Here is a 16,279-nt window from a genome sequence, read left to right as displayed (position 1 = left end):
CATAAATGTTCACACTAGGTATAGATTGCATTATTTCAGAGGTCATAGAAGGGTCAGCTTTGAAGGAGACATTCAGATTAAATGTAAACATCTCATTTTAAGAGGCATACAAATCTCCTGCTCCATCCCACCAGCATAAATAAAGGTATCAGCTGCACCACATCATCTAAACAAATGGAGCAGTCCATTCACACATCTGGAAAATGACACTTTCTATCTCAGAAACGGGAAAAACATTTAGCTGCGGTCCATGGTAACCAGTCAACTCTTTCTATTGCCCTAATATCACTGAACTGGACAACAAAAAGGATTTTAAAAAAGGTAAAAGTATTTAGAAGGAGGAATATGCTGCCCCTTAAAACATACTCTTTCAGCAGAACACAGAGGGGGCAACATTAACCCCCAGGATAAATGGAAGTACCCAGGAGTAAAGACTTGTATTTTCAGTCATTTTGGGGTCAGTTAGTGGAAGTTTGAGAGAACAGTCTACACTTACATCTGTTTGAGTGCTTAGTTAAACCTTTCTCTTTGTAAAAAAAAAAATAATAATAATTATTGGGCAAATTAAAACTTAAAAGTTAGGAGATAGTGATCACATCGCCCCATAAACAAGAAAACTTGGTGTATGTCTGATCAAAAGAGGAGAGCGAGACAAGCCAATGCCAGACTATCTCCTGCAAGAGATAAAAGGTTAAGCATGCTGAAATCCAGCATGCCCAATCCTTATTTTCTTATACATTTGCGGAGGATAATCAGGCGATCCTTATAGACATTAGATTGTTGGTGAGATGTCGACATATTAAATGTATATGGCAACTGAAACAATGCCTGTGATATATAGAGTCCAATTTATCAAGACCAGCGTTGTTCAGACTCATGTTGTTGAGATGTGCTGAAGTCGGACTCTCCTGATTCATGAAGAAGCATATTTGAGATGAGTGGCGTACAACTCTGTGTGCTTCTCACCACAAATCCTACACCAGTCCTTCCTGGAGTGAGATTGGTGTGACTCTGCCGATCGTCATGGGTCCGTCGTGCCCCAGCCTTGCCCACTTCGTCAGAGCTGGGAGAAATTGAAAAGGCCAAAAGTCACAAAATTTTAGCACAGCCTCAAGTTGCACCAAAATTATGCAACTTTTCAATGCTTTTTACACTAGAAAATATAGTGTTTAGCGTAATAGGTCATAATTCCATGCATATTAAATATACCTTGTTCTGTAGTTTAGTTTTTTCGGGAGCCAGTTTGTATGAAGATAATTTTCAGAATAATATATTCAGATAATAATCAACTCTTGGCATTTGCGACTGGCAATATTTACCTTCCTGCTCAAAGTAATGCTTTCTAACGTGTCCTAAAAAACTAATGCGTTATACAAATCAGAATCCAATGACCATTTATGAAAACTACTGGGTAAAAAAAAAAAATGAACCGAATAAAAATAGGAAATATGCGCCTATTTTTCACTTTTTAAAGACCACAAAGGACTGCTAAAAACATTTTAAAGTGTTTCCCTTTAAAAAGAAATTATTTTTATATATTGGACATTTTTTTTTGTATACTGGTAAGAGGTAGAAAAAGCAATTTAGATGGGTGGTGTCTCTTTTTATTGCTTTATTTAATATTTTATTTTACACACTGTACCCCATAAAGTCTTAAAATACCTTTGTGTGGGCATTTTAACATATTAGTGTTTTAATTTATTGCTGACTTTCTCTTTAACTGGGGCTGGTATTTTAGAGCTGACTGCATCTCTTAGGACCCAGAAGTTCCTGTTCTCTTCCTACTCCTAGCAATCACATAATAGCTGAGTAAGGAGGAGGAGGAAGCACTGTCAGGGTCTTCCTTAGGAAGGCAGAGATGACAAAAAACCATCTCTGCCTACTCTAAGGCTACGTGCACACGCTGCGGATTGTAGTGCGGATTTGGCCGCACGGATTTTGTAAAATCCGCAGGTAAATCTGCAGGTCAAAAGACCTGAGGTTTTACCTGCGGATTGCTCTGCGGTTTTGCCCTGCGGTTTTTAATCTCCTCAATGGAGGAGATGGCAAACCGCAGCGGAATCCGCAGAAAGAATTGACATGTCAATTCTTTCTGCGGTTTCAAAACCGCAGAAAAACCGCGCGGAAAAATCCGCACCGTCTGCACTGCGGTTTTTTATTCCCATAGGGAATAATGGTACTGTACACCGCAGCAAAAACTGCTGCGGACCCGCAGCGGCCAAAACCGCTGCGGAACCGCAGCAGAATCCGCAGCGTGTGCACACACCCTCAGGGGAGGTTGGCTGTATCAACAGGCTTCTTGCTGCAGCAACTGCATGACTGTGTGAAAACAGCTTACTCTGCATTGATGTTTTAGGATACAAGTGCAGTGTAAAGTGCGGACTGCCTGGATGTTTAAAGTATATGGGCTGCCAGGAACTGGTTAAAGAAGTATGTGCAAAATGGAAATTGTTGTTTTGCAAGTAGTCTACTATGTGAAAAATTTAATTGAGCACTATGGCAGCATGGTGGGCTGTAGTAATTAACTTTACCAAATGGATACAAGGTACAAAATAAAATGTTAAAGCAGTTGTCTGGGACTTGACAATCGATCCATCAGACAGATCATCAGTGAGATCTGTTTGAGTCTGACAACTGGCACACCTACTGATTAGATGAAATCTGTTTACATTCATTACCCCACCTATCAGCTGAAGTATGCACTAGTAATGTAGGTGCTGGAAAAGAGCAGTCCCACATTTTGCAAAGTGTCAGGTACTGATATTTTGCTCCAATTTATCTGAATCGGGGAGAAATAGAAGTACTTGGCAGGGGCAACTAAGGCCGGTTTCACATTAGCGCTTTTTCAGCGCGCGCACGGCCGGGGGTAGCTCCGCCCCCGAGCCGGCTCTCTGCCCGGCGTGCCCGCCCCTAGCTTGTAGCGCCGCCTACTAGCGGACAGCGGCGCCTGCGATCGGCGCACCCTATCTTTAGCATAGGGTGCGCAGATCGTGCGCAGGCCGTGCGCTAGTTGCGCTTTGACCTGCGCTGCGCACTTTTGACGGTGCGCCGTGCGCGCCAAAATCCGAAAAGGATAATACTGGACAACCCCTTTAACACAGAAATCTGAAGCCGTTCAGGGTATTTCACTATGCTCTGAATGGAATGCAAAAGAGATTCTGATAAATCTATATGTGTGTCTCACAAAATTAGAATATCATCAAAAAGTTAATTTATTTCAGTTCTTCAATATAAAAAGTGAAACTCATATTATATAGAGTCATTACAAACAGAGTGATCTACTTCAAGTGTTTATTTCTGCTAATGTTGATGATTATGGCTTACAGCCAATGAAAACCCAAAAGTCATAATCTCAGTAAATTAGAATAATTAACAAAAAAACACCTGCAAAGTCTTCCTAAGCATTTAAAAAGGTCCCTTAGTCTGTTCAGTAGGCTCCACAATCTTGGGGAAGACTGCTGACTTGACAGATGTCCAGAAGGCAGTCATTGGCACACTCCACAAGGAGGGTAAGCCACAAAAGGTCATTGCTAAAGAAGCTGGCTATTCACAGAGTTCTGTATCCAAGCATATTAATGGAAAGTTGAGTGGAAGGAAAAAAAGTGTGGTAGAAAAAGGTGCACAAGCACCCGGGATAAGCGCAGCCTTGAAAGAATTGTTAAGAAAAGGCCATTCAAAAATTTGGGTGAGCTTCACAAGGCGTGGACTGCTGCTGGAGTTATTGCTTCAAGAGCCACCACACACAGACGTATCCAGGACATGGGCTACAAGTTTCGCATTCCTTGTGTCAAGCCACTCATGACCAATAGACAACGCCAGAACCATCTTACCTGTGCCAAGGAGAAAAAGAACTGGACTGTTGCTCAGTGGTCCAAGGTGCTGTTTTCAGATGAAAGTACATTTTGCATTTCATTTGGAAATCAAGGTCCCAGAGCCTGGAGGAAGAGTGGAGAGGAACACAATCCAAGCTGCTGATGGTTTGGGGAGCCATGTCATCTGCTGGTGTAGGTCCACTGAGTTTTATCAAGACCAAAGTCAGCGCAGCCGTCTATCAGGAAATTTTAGAGCATTTCATGCTTCCCTCTGCCAACAAGCGTTTTGGAGATGGAAATTTAATTCTCCAGCAGGACTTGGCACCTGTCCACTCTGCCATAAGTACCGATACCTGGTATAAAAACAACAGTATCATTGTGCTTGATTGGCAGCAAACTCGCCTGACCTTAACCCCATAGAGAATCTATGGAGTATTGTCAAGAGGGAGATGAGAGACACCAGACCCCACAAAGCAGACAAGCTGAAGGCTGCTATCAAAGCAACCTGGGCTTCCATAACACCTCAGCAGTGCCACAGACTGATCGCCTCCATGCTACGCCACATTGATGCAGTAATTGATACAAAAGGAGCCCCGACCATATATTGAGTGCATTTACAGAACATACATTTCAGTAGGCCTACATTTCGGATTTCAAAATCATTTTTCAAGCTGGTGTTATAAAGTATTCTAACTTACTGAGATAATGACTTTTATGTTTTCATAAACCATAATCATCAACATTAACAGAAATAAACACTTGAAATAGATCACTCTGTTTGTAATAACTATATAATATGAGTTTCACTTTTTGTATTGAAGAACTGAAATAAATTAACTTAATGATGATATTCTAACTTTGTGAGAAGCACCTGTATGTGGATGCTAATCATTTGCAGGAGGATGGACATGAGAATTCTAGCTCTTAGGCAGTTGAAACAGGTTTTAGTGATCAGAACTGATACACAGACTACCAAGTACAGAAGTTGCTGTACCACCATTATCTATTGCAGGGATCCCAACTAGTAGCTGGAAAGCTACATGGCCACATATGGAGCGCAGACATCTGTTATTGGCCACTCTAAACACCTTGGTGCCCTAATGACACAAGCACTGTCAATTCTCAACCAAAGAAAGGCAAACTAAATTGTTTGTTTTTGTTCACAAGCCCCACCACTACCACCATCTTTTTAGCACTAAGAAATTGTGTAATCACAGCTGGACGTGCACAGTATGGGAGAGAATCAGCTTGCTTTACATGTGTGGAATCTGCACCTGGGGATAACTAAAACAAGAGGATTTACCAAATGTTCCACATTTTCCCTAAAATTACTTTTAAAACAGAAAATCTCTCTACTGATTTGTTTGTAGAACGTATGGCGACACACTGTGACTTACATTTGTCAGACTTGTGATAAGGAGAGCTGATTTTGTTTATGCTATGGTATGGTAGTTTTTAATTTGCGAGCCAACACAAACTGACTAGCAATTCTCATTATAATCTTGTGAGGATCAAAAGGTTGGCTCCTTTACAAGTAAAGGGCCTGTCACACTAAGCGATGTCACTGGTTTTGTGACGCTATAGCGATATTGCTAGCGATATCGCTATGTGTGATACTTACCTCCAACCGCTCCCCCGCTGGTTATCACTGATCGCGTGAGAACATCCTGGACCGTTTCTCGTCGTCAGCTTCCTGCTGGGCTTCCTGTGGCGCCGACGAGCGACGCGTGGACGCGGGCGGGAGGACGTCAGGATCGCCTCGTCTGACAGGTACGGTAAGTAGCAACCCCCGACCCCTGCGATGTCGCTGGTGAGATCTGCCTGTGTGGCAGCTCACTAGCGACCACTTAGCGATGCACCAGCAATCCTGACCGCGTCATATCGCTGGTCGGGATCGCTGGTGCATCGCTAAGTGTGACAGTACCTTAAGGCCCTATATGTAATTATGTTTTAAAGCAAGAAGTCTTTTCCCAATACATCCATAATTAACTGCTGCAAAACACTTTCTCTGAAGGTATCCAAACTAGTCAATCTTTCCTCAATCTCCTCCAGATATCATCTTACTATTTCACTTCCATCAATCAGCTGAATGCCAGTCACTTCCAATGCAAACAAAACTGCCTCCATCAGTACATATACATTGTAACTAATCTCCAAACACAAATCTAAAGGCCACCTCCACTATGTACCTGTCCTTTTTCTCTACTCTCATCACTTCCTTAAAGGGAATCTGTCACCCCTTTTTTCGACTATGAGCTGCAGGCACCGACATCAGGGGCTTATCTACAGCATTCTGTAATGCTGTAGATAAGCCCCCGCTGTATCCTGAAAGAGAAGAAAAAGGGAGTTATATTATACTCACTTGGGGGGTGGTCCGGTCTTAGTCCGATGGGTGTTGTGGTCCGGCGCCTCCCATCTTCATACGATGCCGTCCTCTTTGCTGCCTGTCATGGCTCCGGCGCAGGCGCACTGCTCTGCCCTGCTGAGAGAAGAGCAGAATACTGCAGTGCGCAGGTACCGGACCTCTCCCGATGCCTGCGCACTGCAGTATTCTGCTCTGCCCTCAACAGGGCAGAGCAGTGCACCTGCGCAGGAGCCACGACAGGAAGGAAAGAAGAGGACGGCATCATATGAAGATGGGAGGCACTGGACCGGACCACGACACCCATTGGACTGGACGCCGGGGTGAGTATCATCTAAAGGGATTGTCACACTAAGCGATAACGCTAGCAATATTGCTATAACGTCACTGGTTTTTGTGACGTTATAGCGATATCGCTATGTCTGATACTTACCTCCGACCGCTCCCCCGCTGGTTATCGCTGATCGCGCTAGAACGTCCTGGACCGTTTCTCGTCGTCAGCTTCCTGTGGCGCCGACGAGCGACGTGTGGACGCGAGCGGGAGGATGTCAGGATCGCCTCGTCTGACAGGTAAGTAGCGACCGCGGACCGCTGCTATGTTGCTGGTGAGATCTGCCTGTGTGGAAGCTCACTAGCGACCACTTAGCGATGCACAAGCGATCCTGACCAGGTCATATCGCTGGTCGGGATCGCTGGTGCATCGCTAAGTGTGATAGTACCTTAACTTGTTTTTCTTATCTTTCAGGTTACATCGCGAGCTTATCTACAGAATGCTGTAGATAAGCCCCTGATGTCGGTGGCTGCAGCTTATAGTAGAAAAAAGGGTGACAGATTCCCTTTAAACTCTTGCCTTCAGGACTAGACTCAACTAGTCCAACTCTTCTAAACACAATAATCTCACAAGGCAAGTACATAATCATTAACTTCTCTTCATTACTGTCGATACAATAATTCTCAACCTCACCCAGCTCCAGGCTCCATTTCTGATCACACACCTTGGTACACCCTAATTTCTTGGGGTAGAGCATTCCAGAAGATTGGCGTAGCGCGGGAGAAGTCTTTGAGTCGGGAGTGGGAGGTACCGATTAGTGCACAGGTTAGTCGAAAGTCGTTTGCAGAGCGCAGAGGTCGGTTAGGCCGATAGACAGAAATGAGGGAGGAGATGTAGGGGGGTGCTGCACTGTGGAGAGCTTTGTGGGTGAGAACAAGTACTTTGAATTGGATCCTATAATGAATGGGCAGCCAATGTAAGGACTGGTGAAGAGCGGACGTGTCCGAGTACCGATTAGCCAGATGGATGACCCTGGCTTCTGCATTAAGTATGGATTGGAGAGGGGATAGTCGAGTAACGGGGAGGCCAATTAATGGAGCGTTGCAGTAATCCAGGCGGGAGTGGATCAATGCTACAGTGAGAGTTTTTGTTGTTTCCATGGTGAGAAAAGGGCGGATTCTAGAGATGTTCTTTAGGTATAAGCGGCAAGTGCGGGCAAGAGATTGTATATGGGATGTGAAGGAGAGATTGGTGTCAAACATAACACCCAGACAGAGCACCTGCTGCCGGGGTGTTATTGTGGTGCCACCCATGGAGAGGGAAATGTTAGATTTAGGGAATAATGAGGTTTAACAAATAAAATATCAAGTTGTATGACACTATGTACTTTTGTTCTGCAAATAACATATCTTTCACATTTTAAGAACGTATTCTTTTGATTATAGGGAAAAAAAATATTTGTTTGTGACAGTATGACTGTCAATCCTCTGAAATTTCACAAATACAACTTTAATGGGGTTTACACCCAAGTAAGCTATGCTATCTAGCTAGTATATGCATAGTTACAGAGCTCTGCAAATGACTTTCGACTGACCTCTGCACTAATCCGTACCTCCCACTCCCGACTGCAAGACTTCTCCCGTACTGCTCCTATCCTCTGGAATGCTCTACCCCAAGAAATTAGGACTAACGACAATTTGCATAGTTTTAGGCGCTCCCTCAAAACACATTTGTTCAGAGCAGGTTATCATGTTCACTAATCAAAGTCATTCTATGTGTAAGTGTGCGTGTATAGCCCATTCACTATCTCCATCCATCCTTCACTCCCTCAAGATGGCTGGACCTTCATTGTAAATATACAATTGTAAATACACACCTGTACTTTGTATCTCCCTCACCTCATTGTAGATTCTGTAAGCTCTCATGCGCAGGGTCGTCTTATTTCGTCTTATTTTGCTTTAATTATTGTATTGTTAACGTTGTTACTTATGACTTGTGTTTTGAAACTGTTAAACTGTAAAGCGCTGCGGAATATGTTGGTGCTATATAAAAATTATTATTATTATTTATTAGCTGTTGTAGTTTGACCTTTGAAGCCTCCTCTGTGCATCCTATACCTTTTTTCAATGGGCTCCTATGGTGGACAGATGCCAAGGCATTCATCCAGACCGTGGCCACTGCAAGACTTAAGGGCCCTTTACACATAGCGATATCGCTAAAGCGTCACCGATTTTGTGACGCAGCAGCGATATCGCTAGCGATATCGCTACATGTGATACTTACCTCCGACCAGCTCCCCCGCTGGCTATCGCTGATCGCGCGAGATCGGTCTGGTCCATTTCTCGTCGTCGACTTCCTGCTGGCGCCGACGAGCAAGACATGGACGCGGGCGGAAGAAGACATCATCGCTGCGTCTGAAAGGTAAGTATCGACCGCTGCTACATCGCTGTGAGATCTGCCTGTTTGGCAGCTCACCAGCGACCATTTAGCAATGCACCAGCGATCCTGACCGGGTCGTATCGTGGTCGGGATCGCTGGTGCATCGCTAAATGTAAAGGAGCCTTTATGCCTCATTAACCTATATGCCCAACAAAAATGTTGTTTGTACTTTTAGTATATGCCATGGTTTTACCTAACCACGAGAAAAAAAACCCTTTTCCGGCTCCAGTTTATTTTTTTTTTTTAAACAAATTGTGCTTTACTCACCCTCTCTGGGTCCAGCACTGAGTCACCACTGCTTCTGTAAGTGACTGTTATTGCTGCAGCGCTGACATCACACCAATGCAGCAGCAGCCAACAAGTGAGCTCAGAGGCCTTGATGTTATTTTTGCAACATTAGCAGACACTGATAGCAGTGATGGAGACTCAGAGCCTGTTTAATTGCCTAGAGCCCACACTCTCTTAGGCCTGTTTCACCTTTCCGTTTGTTGCCATCAGTCAAAATCCGCCGTTTTGCAAAAAAAACGGATCCGCCATTTTTTTTGGCGGATCCGTTTTATTTCCCATTGACTTGCATTAGCGGCGGATTTTGACGGATGGTCATCAGTTGGATCCGTTTTTTGACGGATCCGTCAAAATTTTGTTGTCCGCTGACTTCAGTGGACGGACAATGAAACGTTTGTCTGCGTCAAAATAGCGAATAGCAACGGATCGGCTGCTATCCGCCATTCGTTATAATGGTCGCCTATGGGTGGCGGATCCGTTGCCAACTGTCTGGCAACGGATCCGCTTTTGAATTTCCTTGCCAGAAATTTAACCCCAAATTCCGTTCTGGCGGCAGAAAAATCTCTCTCAGACTCGTGTTCCTTTAAATTTCACTCACTAACTGCTTAAGCGGATCCTTCAAAAAAACAGATCCGGTGGCATCCGTTTGTGCCACAACGGAAACGGATCCATTTTTCCTCAACCTGGCGGATTCTGACTGACGTCAAATAACTGAAATGTGAAACAGGCCTTAGGGAACCCAATCGTTTCTATTCTGTGATTAAGACTGCTTAAAGAACTTTGGTAACATCACAGTCACCTTACCATGATATCACCAAAGGTCCATTAACTGCAGGAGACTGGGGGATCTGAAGAGGAGACAGGCTGGTGTGTACCATTTATGCAGTGCGTGTATAAATATATGTGTATGTGCAGTGTGTCTAATACACGTGTATGTGCAGTGTGTGATGACATGATTATATTTGAATAAATGTTGATTTTTCTGTTCAAGAATAAATGTGGATTGTTGTTCATGGAAAAAAATAAGACATCCCCTGAAAATAAGCCCTAATCAATCTTTTAGAGCAAAAAATAATACAAGACCCAGTCTTATTGTCTGCGAAACATGGTAAAATTCACTTGTGAACTGTGTTCTCTATAAAACTTAAAATACAGCTTCCAAATATATGGCTATAACTGTCTTTAGATGTTTCTAATACAATTTTAGCACACCATCTACTCTAAAAGAAATTTGCCTAATATTTTACTTTTTCAAATACCATTCGCACAGCTGTGACACCACTAGGTTAAACCTTGCAGTAAAATATCCACATAGTATTGGCATGCCTCCACCACTATATACAGTGTAGCACATTCAGCTTTTGTTTGACCAATGAATTTAAAAACCTTTTATGGAAAAAATCCATGGATAAGAAAAATAGTCGGCAATTAATCAAAGAAACGTACACCATCACCTGGCTGCTATGGATAAGAAAAACATAAGAGAATGGACAATTTTTCATAAGCCTCGCCACTAAATTTCCATTGATATTTAACGTTATTGGTTAGCAAACAACTAAATCTTTTTACTCTTAGACCTGTGACGGGGACAAAGGGGCATCCTCTACGTCTGGAGGAAAGAAGGTTTAACCATAATCACAGACGCGGATTCTTTACTGTAAGAGCAGTGAGACTATGGAACTCTCTGCTGTATGATGTTGTAATGAGTGATTCCCTACTAAAATTTAAGAAGGGACTGGATGCCTTTCTTGAAAAGTATAATATTACAGGTTATATACACTAGTTTCCTTAATATTGCGTTGATCCACGGAGCTAGTCTGATTGCCGTATGTGGAGTCGGGAAGGATTTTTTTTCCCCAATGTGAAGCTTACTGTTTGCCACATGGGTTTTTTTTGCCTTCCTCTGGATCAACATGTTAGGGCAGGTTAGGATAGGATATGGGTTGAACTACAGTTGTGGCCAAAAGTAGTGACACCCCTGCAATTCTGTCAGATAATACTCAGTTTCTTCCTGAAAATGATTGCAAACACAAATTCTTTGGTATTATCTTCATTTAATTTGTCTTAAATGAAAAAACACAAAAGAGAATGAAGCAAAAAATAAAACATTGATCATTTCACACAAAACTCCAAAAATGAGCCAGACAAAAGTATTGGCACCCTCAGCCAAATACTTGGTTGCACAACCTTTAGCCAAAATAACTGCAACCAACCGCTTCCGGTAACCATCACATCAATGAGTTTCTTACAATGCTCTGCTGGAATTTTAGACCATTCTTCTTTGGCAAACTGCTCCAGGTCCCTGATATTTGAAGGGTGCCTTCTCCAAACTGCCATTTTTAGATCTCTCCACAGGTGTTCTATGGGATTCAGGTCTGGACTCATTACTGGCCACCTTAGGCTAGTTTAGGCTAGTTTCACACTAGCGTTTATGAGCGCAGCGACGGCCTGCGCACGACCGCCGCTAAGCCCTGCCCCCTGCCGTGCCCCCGCCGGTAGCTCCGCCCACCGGCGCATGACGCTGCATGCGCCCTGCGTCCCCTATCTTTATCACAGGGGGCGCAGGCCGTGCGCAGTATGCGTTTGGCGGCGCATGCGCCTTTTTGACGGTGCGCCGACGCAACCAAACTGCAGCAGGTTGCGTTTGGCGCAGGTCGGCGCACCGTCAAAAGGACGCATGCGCCGCCAAATGCATACTGCGCACGGCCTGCGCCCCCTGTGTTAAAGATAGGGGACGCAGGGCGCATGCAGCGTCATGCGCCGGTGGGCGGAGCTACCGGCGGGGGCGCGGCAGGGGCGGGGCTTAGCGGCGGCTGTGCGCAGGCCGTCGCTGCGCTCATAAACGCTAGTGTGAAACTAGCCTTAGAAGTCTCCAGTGCTTTCTCTCAAACCATTTTCTAGTGCTTTTTGAAGTGTGTTTTGGGTCATTGTCCTGCTGGAAGACCCATGACCTCTGAGGGAGACCCAGCTTTCTCACACTGGGCCCTACATTATGCTGCAAAATTTGTTGGTAGTCTTCAGACTTCATAATGCCATGCACACGGTCAAGCAGTCCAGTGCCAGAGGCAGCAAAGCAACCCCAAAACATCAGGGAACCTCCGCCATGTTTGACTGTAGGGACCGTGTTTTTTTTCTTTGATTGCCTCTTTTTTTCTCCTGTAAACTGTATGTTGATGCCTTTGCCCAAAAAGCTCTACTTTTGTCTCATCTGACCAGAGAACATTCTTCCAAAACGTTTTAGGCTTTTTCAGGTAAGTTTTGGCAAACTCCAGCCTGGCTTTTTTATGTCTCGGGGCAAGAAGTGGGGTCTTCCTGGGTCTCCTACCATACAGTCCCTTTTCATTCAGACGCCGACGGACAGTACGGGTTGACACTGTTGTACCCTCGGTCTGCAGGGCAGCTTGAACTTGTTTGGATGTTAGTCGAGGTTCTTTATCCAACATCCGCACAATCTTGCGTTGAAATCTCTTGTCAATTTTTCTTTTCCGTCCACATTTAGGGAGGTTAGCCACAGTGCCATGGGCTTTAAACTTCTTGATGACACTGCGCACGGTAGACACAGGAACATTCAGGTCTTTGGAGATGGACTTGTAGTCTTGAGATTGCTCATGCTTCCTCACAGTTTGGTTTCTCAAGTCCTCAGACAGTTCTTTGGTCTTCTTTCTTTTCTCCATGCTCAATGTGGTACACACAAGGACACAGGACAGAGGTTGAGTCAACTTTAATCCATGTCAACTGGCTGCAAGTGTGATTTAGTTATTGCCAACACCTGTTAGGTGCCACAGGTAAGTTACAGGTGCTGTTAATTACACAAATTAGAGAAGCATCACATGATTTTTCGAACAGTGCCAATACTTTTTTCCACCCTCTTTTTTTATGTTTGGTGTGGAATTATATCCAATTTGGCTTTAGGACAATTCTTTTTGTGTTTTTTCATTTAAGACAAATTAACTGAAGATAATACCAAATAATTTGTGTTTGCAATCATTTTCAGGAAGAAACTGAGTATTATCTGACAGAATTGCAGGGGTGTCAATACTTTTGGCCACAACTGCAGATGGACTTAATAACTACCTTAATAACTACTTTGTTACTATGTTAAATCATTGCAAGTGACATCCACAAATTACTTGGGCGCAACTTAAGAGTAGAGATCCCAAACAGCACTTTGCATGGCCATGGAACACTGATTAAATAGGGGTGGCATTAATACAGTTCAGACACATAGGTTTCCGAAGTGGTAGATGATGCCAACTAATGTAAGAGCCTATGAAGCAATGCTATTGTGATTTCATGCCAGAAAAAGACGAACAATTATAAATCGAGATAATAAACTCCCGGTCGCCATATTAAGTGAAACAATTTTTTACAACTTCACTTTTGAGAGCTTTTTTTATGTCATCATAGCATGCCATCCGGAACATAAGAAGTCAACAGCGGCATTGATAGTCAAAACAATAGAAAATGCAGACCGCTTTGTCTTCAAAGTAAATATCCTTCTTATTTTATATTGTTTTCTTAAAAGTAACGCAATATAAAACACAAAATACTGTTTGAACATACAAACAACATATAAAGCTGTGTGCTGGTACCAATGCTAAATCTGTATTCATCAATGCAAAAACAAGAACAATAGTCATTGAAACAAGCAACATCAAATATGTGAATCTCCCTTTGCTATGGGGACACCATGTATTTGAAGGATTACACTCCTATTTTACCTTGAGACATATGTTGCACAACTCCACCCTCTTGAAGCAAAACTTGAAAGCTTTCCAACATAGGACCACACACAAGACTCTACAGGTTGCATTGTGAATGATTTCTTGCTAGAGGCCTTCCCAGCAAAACAACTAGTTAATTTAATATTAAATACCCACTTTGATATGGATGGCAACACATGTTAAAACAAATACTAACTAGGAGGTTCAGGAAAGCTGAAAAATGTGCAAGACCAAAAACCATTAGCTGCGACATACTTAAAAAAAAACAAAAAAACATTCAACGAAGCCATAACACATGGCGCACCATATGTACTGCCACAATACAATATGACAAAATGGTAACAAGTAACATGTAAGAAAGGTTTTCTTACCTTCAACCCAAAGCTCCTCCACATTAGTCTCTAGATTTGCTGCTCGTAATCCTACCGCAAAAGCACCAAATATCAAGAGGCCCACAACCAAAAATTTTCCGCAGTTTTTTTGTATGTAGCAACCAAGTTTAAATAACAGTCTTTGAAACATTGCTCTAAGCCATAGAGGCGCTTTCCTGCCCGTGGCTTTCCCCTAAGGAAGATAAAAAAAACAAACAATAAATGTAGTTTAATGTCAGACAAAGCTTCCAAAGTGACGTTTGACATGAAATAAATACATGTTTTTCTTAGTCAATTCAAGGATATAGGACCTGCACTGCAGAATTATGTCGTCCAATAATAGCCATTGCCATGATGCATGTGTTTTGAATGTCCACTACATAGGATACTTATTAACTGTAATCAGAAGTGACTATGATGGTATAGCCTTGGTAAAGGTATTTCTGATTGGTTATTTGTCACTTTCATAGCACGTTGACAGAGTCACTTCAACTGATGACGTTCTCAGCAGGTCATCTTTTGCTACTGAAAAGGAAGGTCTTCAGTGGTGGAAACAGTGATTGTTGTATTCTCACTACACTGGCATCACCATCATGGCTGACAGGTATGGCCACCCAGCTGGTGACTGACACTATGTCACACTGGATGTTGCCAAATAGCACGTTTAGTAAACCAATATGTTGGTCAATTCTACTTTTTTCACACAAAGTGGCAGCAATATAGTATACCCTGATATATGTACATAGATCTATTGCGGTGGTAGCAATGTCCATTCAGTTTCAGGGGTGCAACTGGTTTCTGTAAACAGATTTTTAAACCTAAGGAGCCCACAATCAAACCAGCTACCCAACATCATTGGCTGTTTGTGGTACTATCAATCTATCTATTTGGTTAGAAAAGCTTTTATTTCTACTGGATTTCATTTAAAGAGGATTTGCCATGAGATTTCACAATACAACCTGCATTCATCATTATATAGAGCCCTTAAACCTCAGGTGTCTGGGTTACCCATACAATTCATGTCAGATTGGAAGTATAATCTTGGCATTAAGATAATCATTTTATGAAAATTCACATCTTAGTAAGAGCCAAGAAAACTTCCACTTTTACACAGCTGTTCTTTCATAGATTTTCAAAGAAAGTACACTGTTAAGCAAGCACAAAGTAATAACACCAGGTTTCTAATGAGGTATGGACCCGAAATCTGGGGACAAATTCTGCAGAGAACTGTGATTACGAACTAGAACAGCATCTACAGGAAGACAGTGGAAGTCCTGGAAAGCATGTTTCCACATTAGCAGCAGCACTATCTATTGACTATACACGTGGTTACAATGTACAGACACATGGACTAGTAGTAATGTCCACAGAGACCTTGTGAATGAAGAAGCAGATCGGCCCTAAGGAGCTCACAACAACATTAGTGAACGGAAGAGGGCAGCCACATGGTCTATCCTTGTTAGGAGTAAAAAAGGGAGACTGTTCCCTGTGGCAGACACACTGGGAAAATAAACAGAATGCCTGCAGGCGGGTATATACAACTTGTGAGCAGAGAGGAGATCCCTTCTCACCTTCTATATATAACATTACTACAGGTTGAGATGCAGAAACCAGAGAGCAATATGTTACTAATACAGGCACACACCACACACTGGTCAGTCCTACTCTCCAGGGCAGGATTTATGAATGGTGCTGGAGCACTGCTACATTGTAGTCAGCTAGTACCCAGTGCAAAATCCTACAACTCTAGTACTTAGTGCCCGATCCTTACAGGTCTTGTATCTACAGCACATCCACTGTACGATCCCTACAGCTCTTGTATCTAGAGCACATCAATTGCACGATCCCTACGGCTCTACTACCCACTGCGCGATCCCTACAGCCCTAGTACCCACTGCACGATCCCTATAGCTCGTTTCTAGATCACATCAATTGCATGATCCCTACAACTAGTACCCCAGTGCACCCTCCTGACCTCCTGTAACGCTACTATTTACTCAATCTCATTAACCCCC

General features: G+C 43.1%; 1 protein-coding gene across 3 annotated transcripts in view; it reads right to left on the bottom strand.

The window, feature by feature from the left end:
• The window catches only part of PTCH1 (patched 1), a 213,867-nt gene that overhangs the window by 181,681 nt on the left and 15,907 nt on the right, over positions 1–16,279 (bottom strand). For all 3 annotated transcript variants that reach the window (XM_073545959.1, XM_073545958.1, XM_073545960.1), the window contains exon 2: positions 14,265–14,457. In XM_073545959.1, coding sequence (XP_073402060.1) covers positions 14,265–14,457 — 193 coding nt within the window. The remainder of the gene's footprint in view (positions 1–14,264; positions 14,458–16,279) is intronic.

The sequence above is a fragment of the Dendrobates tinctorius genome, unplaced genomic scaffold, assembly GCF_039654945.1.
Source record: "Dendrobates tinctorius isolate UK_male_01 unplaced genomic scaffold, ASM3965494v1 ptg000144l, whole genome shotgun sequence".
Taxonomy (NCBI): Eukaryota; Metazoa; Chordata; class Amphibia; order Anura; family Dendrobatidae; genus Dendrobates; species Dendrobates tinctorius.
Note: the sequence above shows the minus strand (reverse complement) of the source record. Positions and strands in the feature narration are given on the sequence as shown.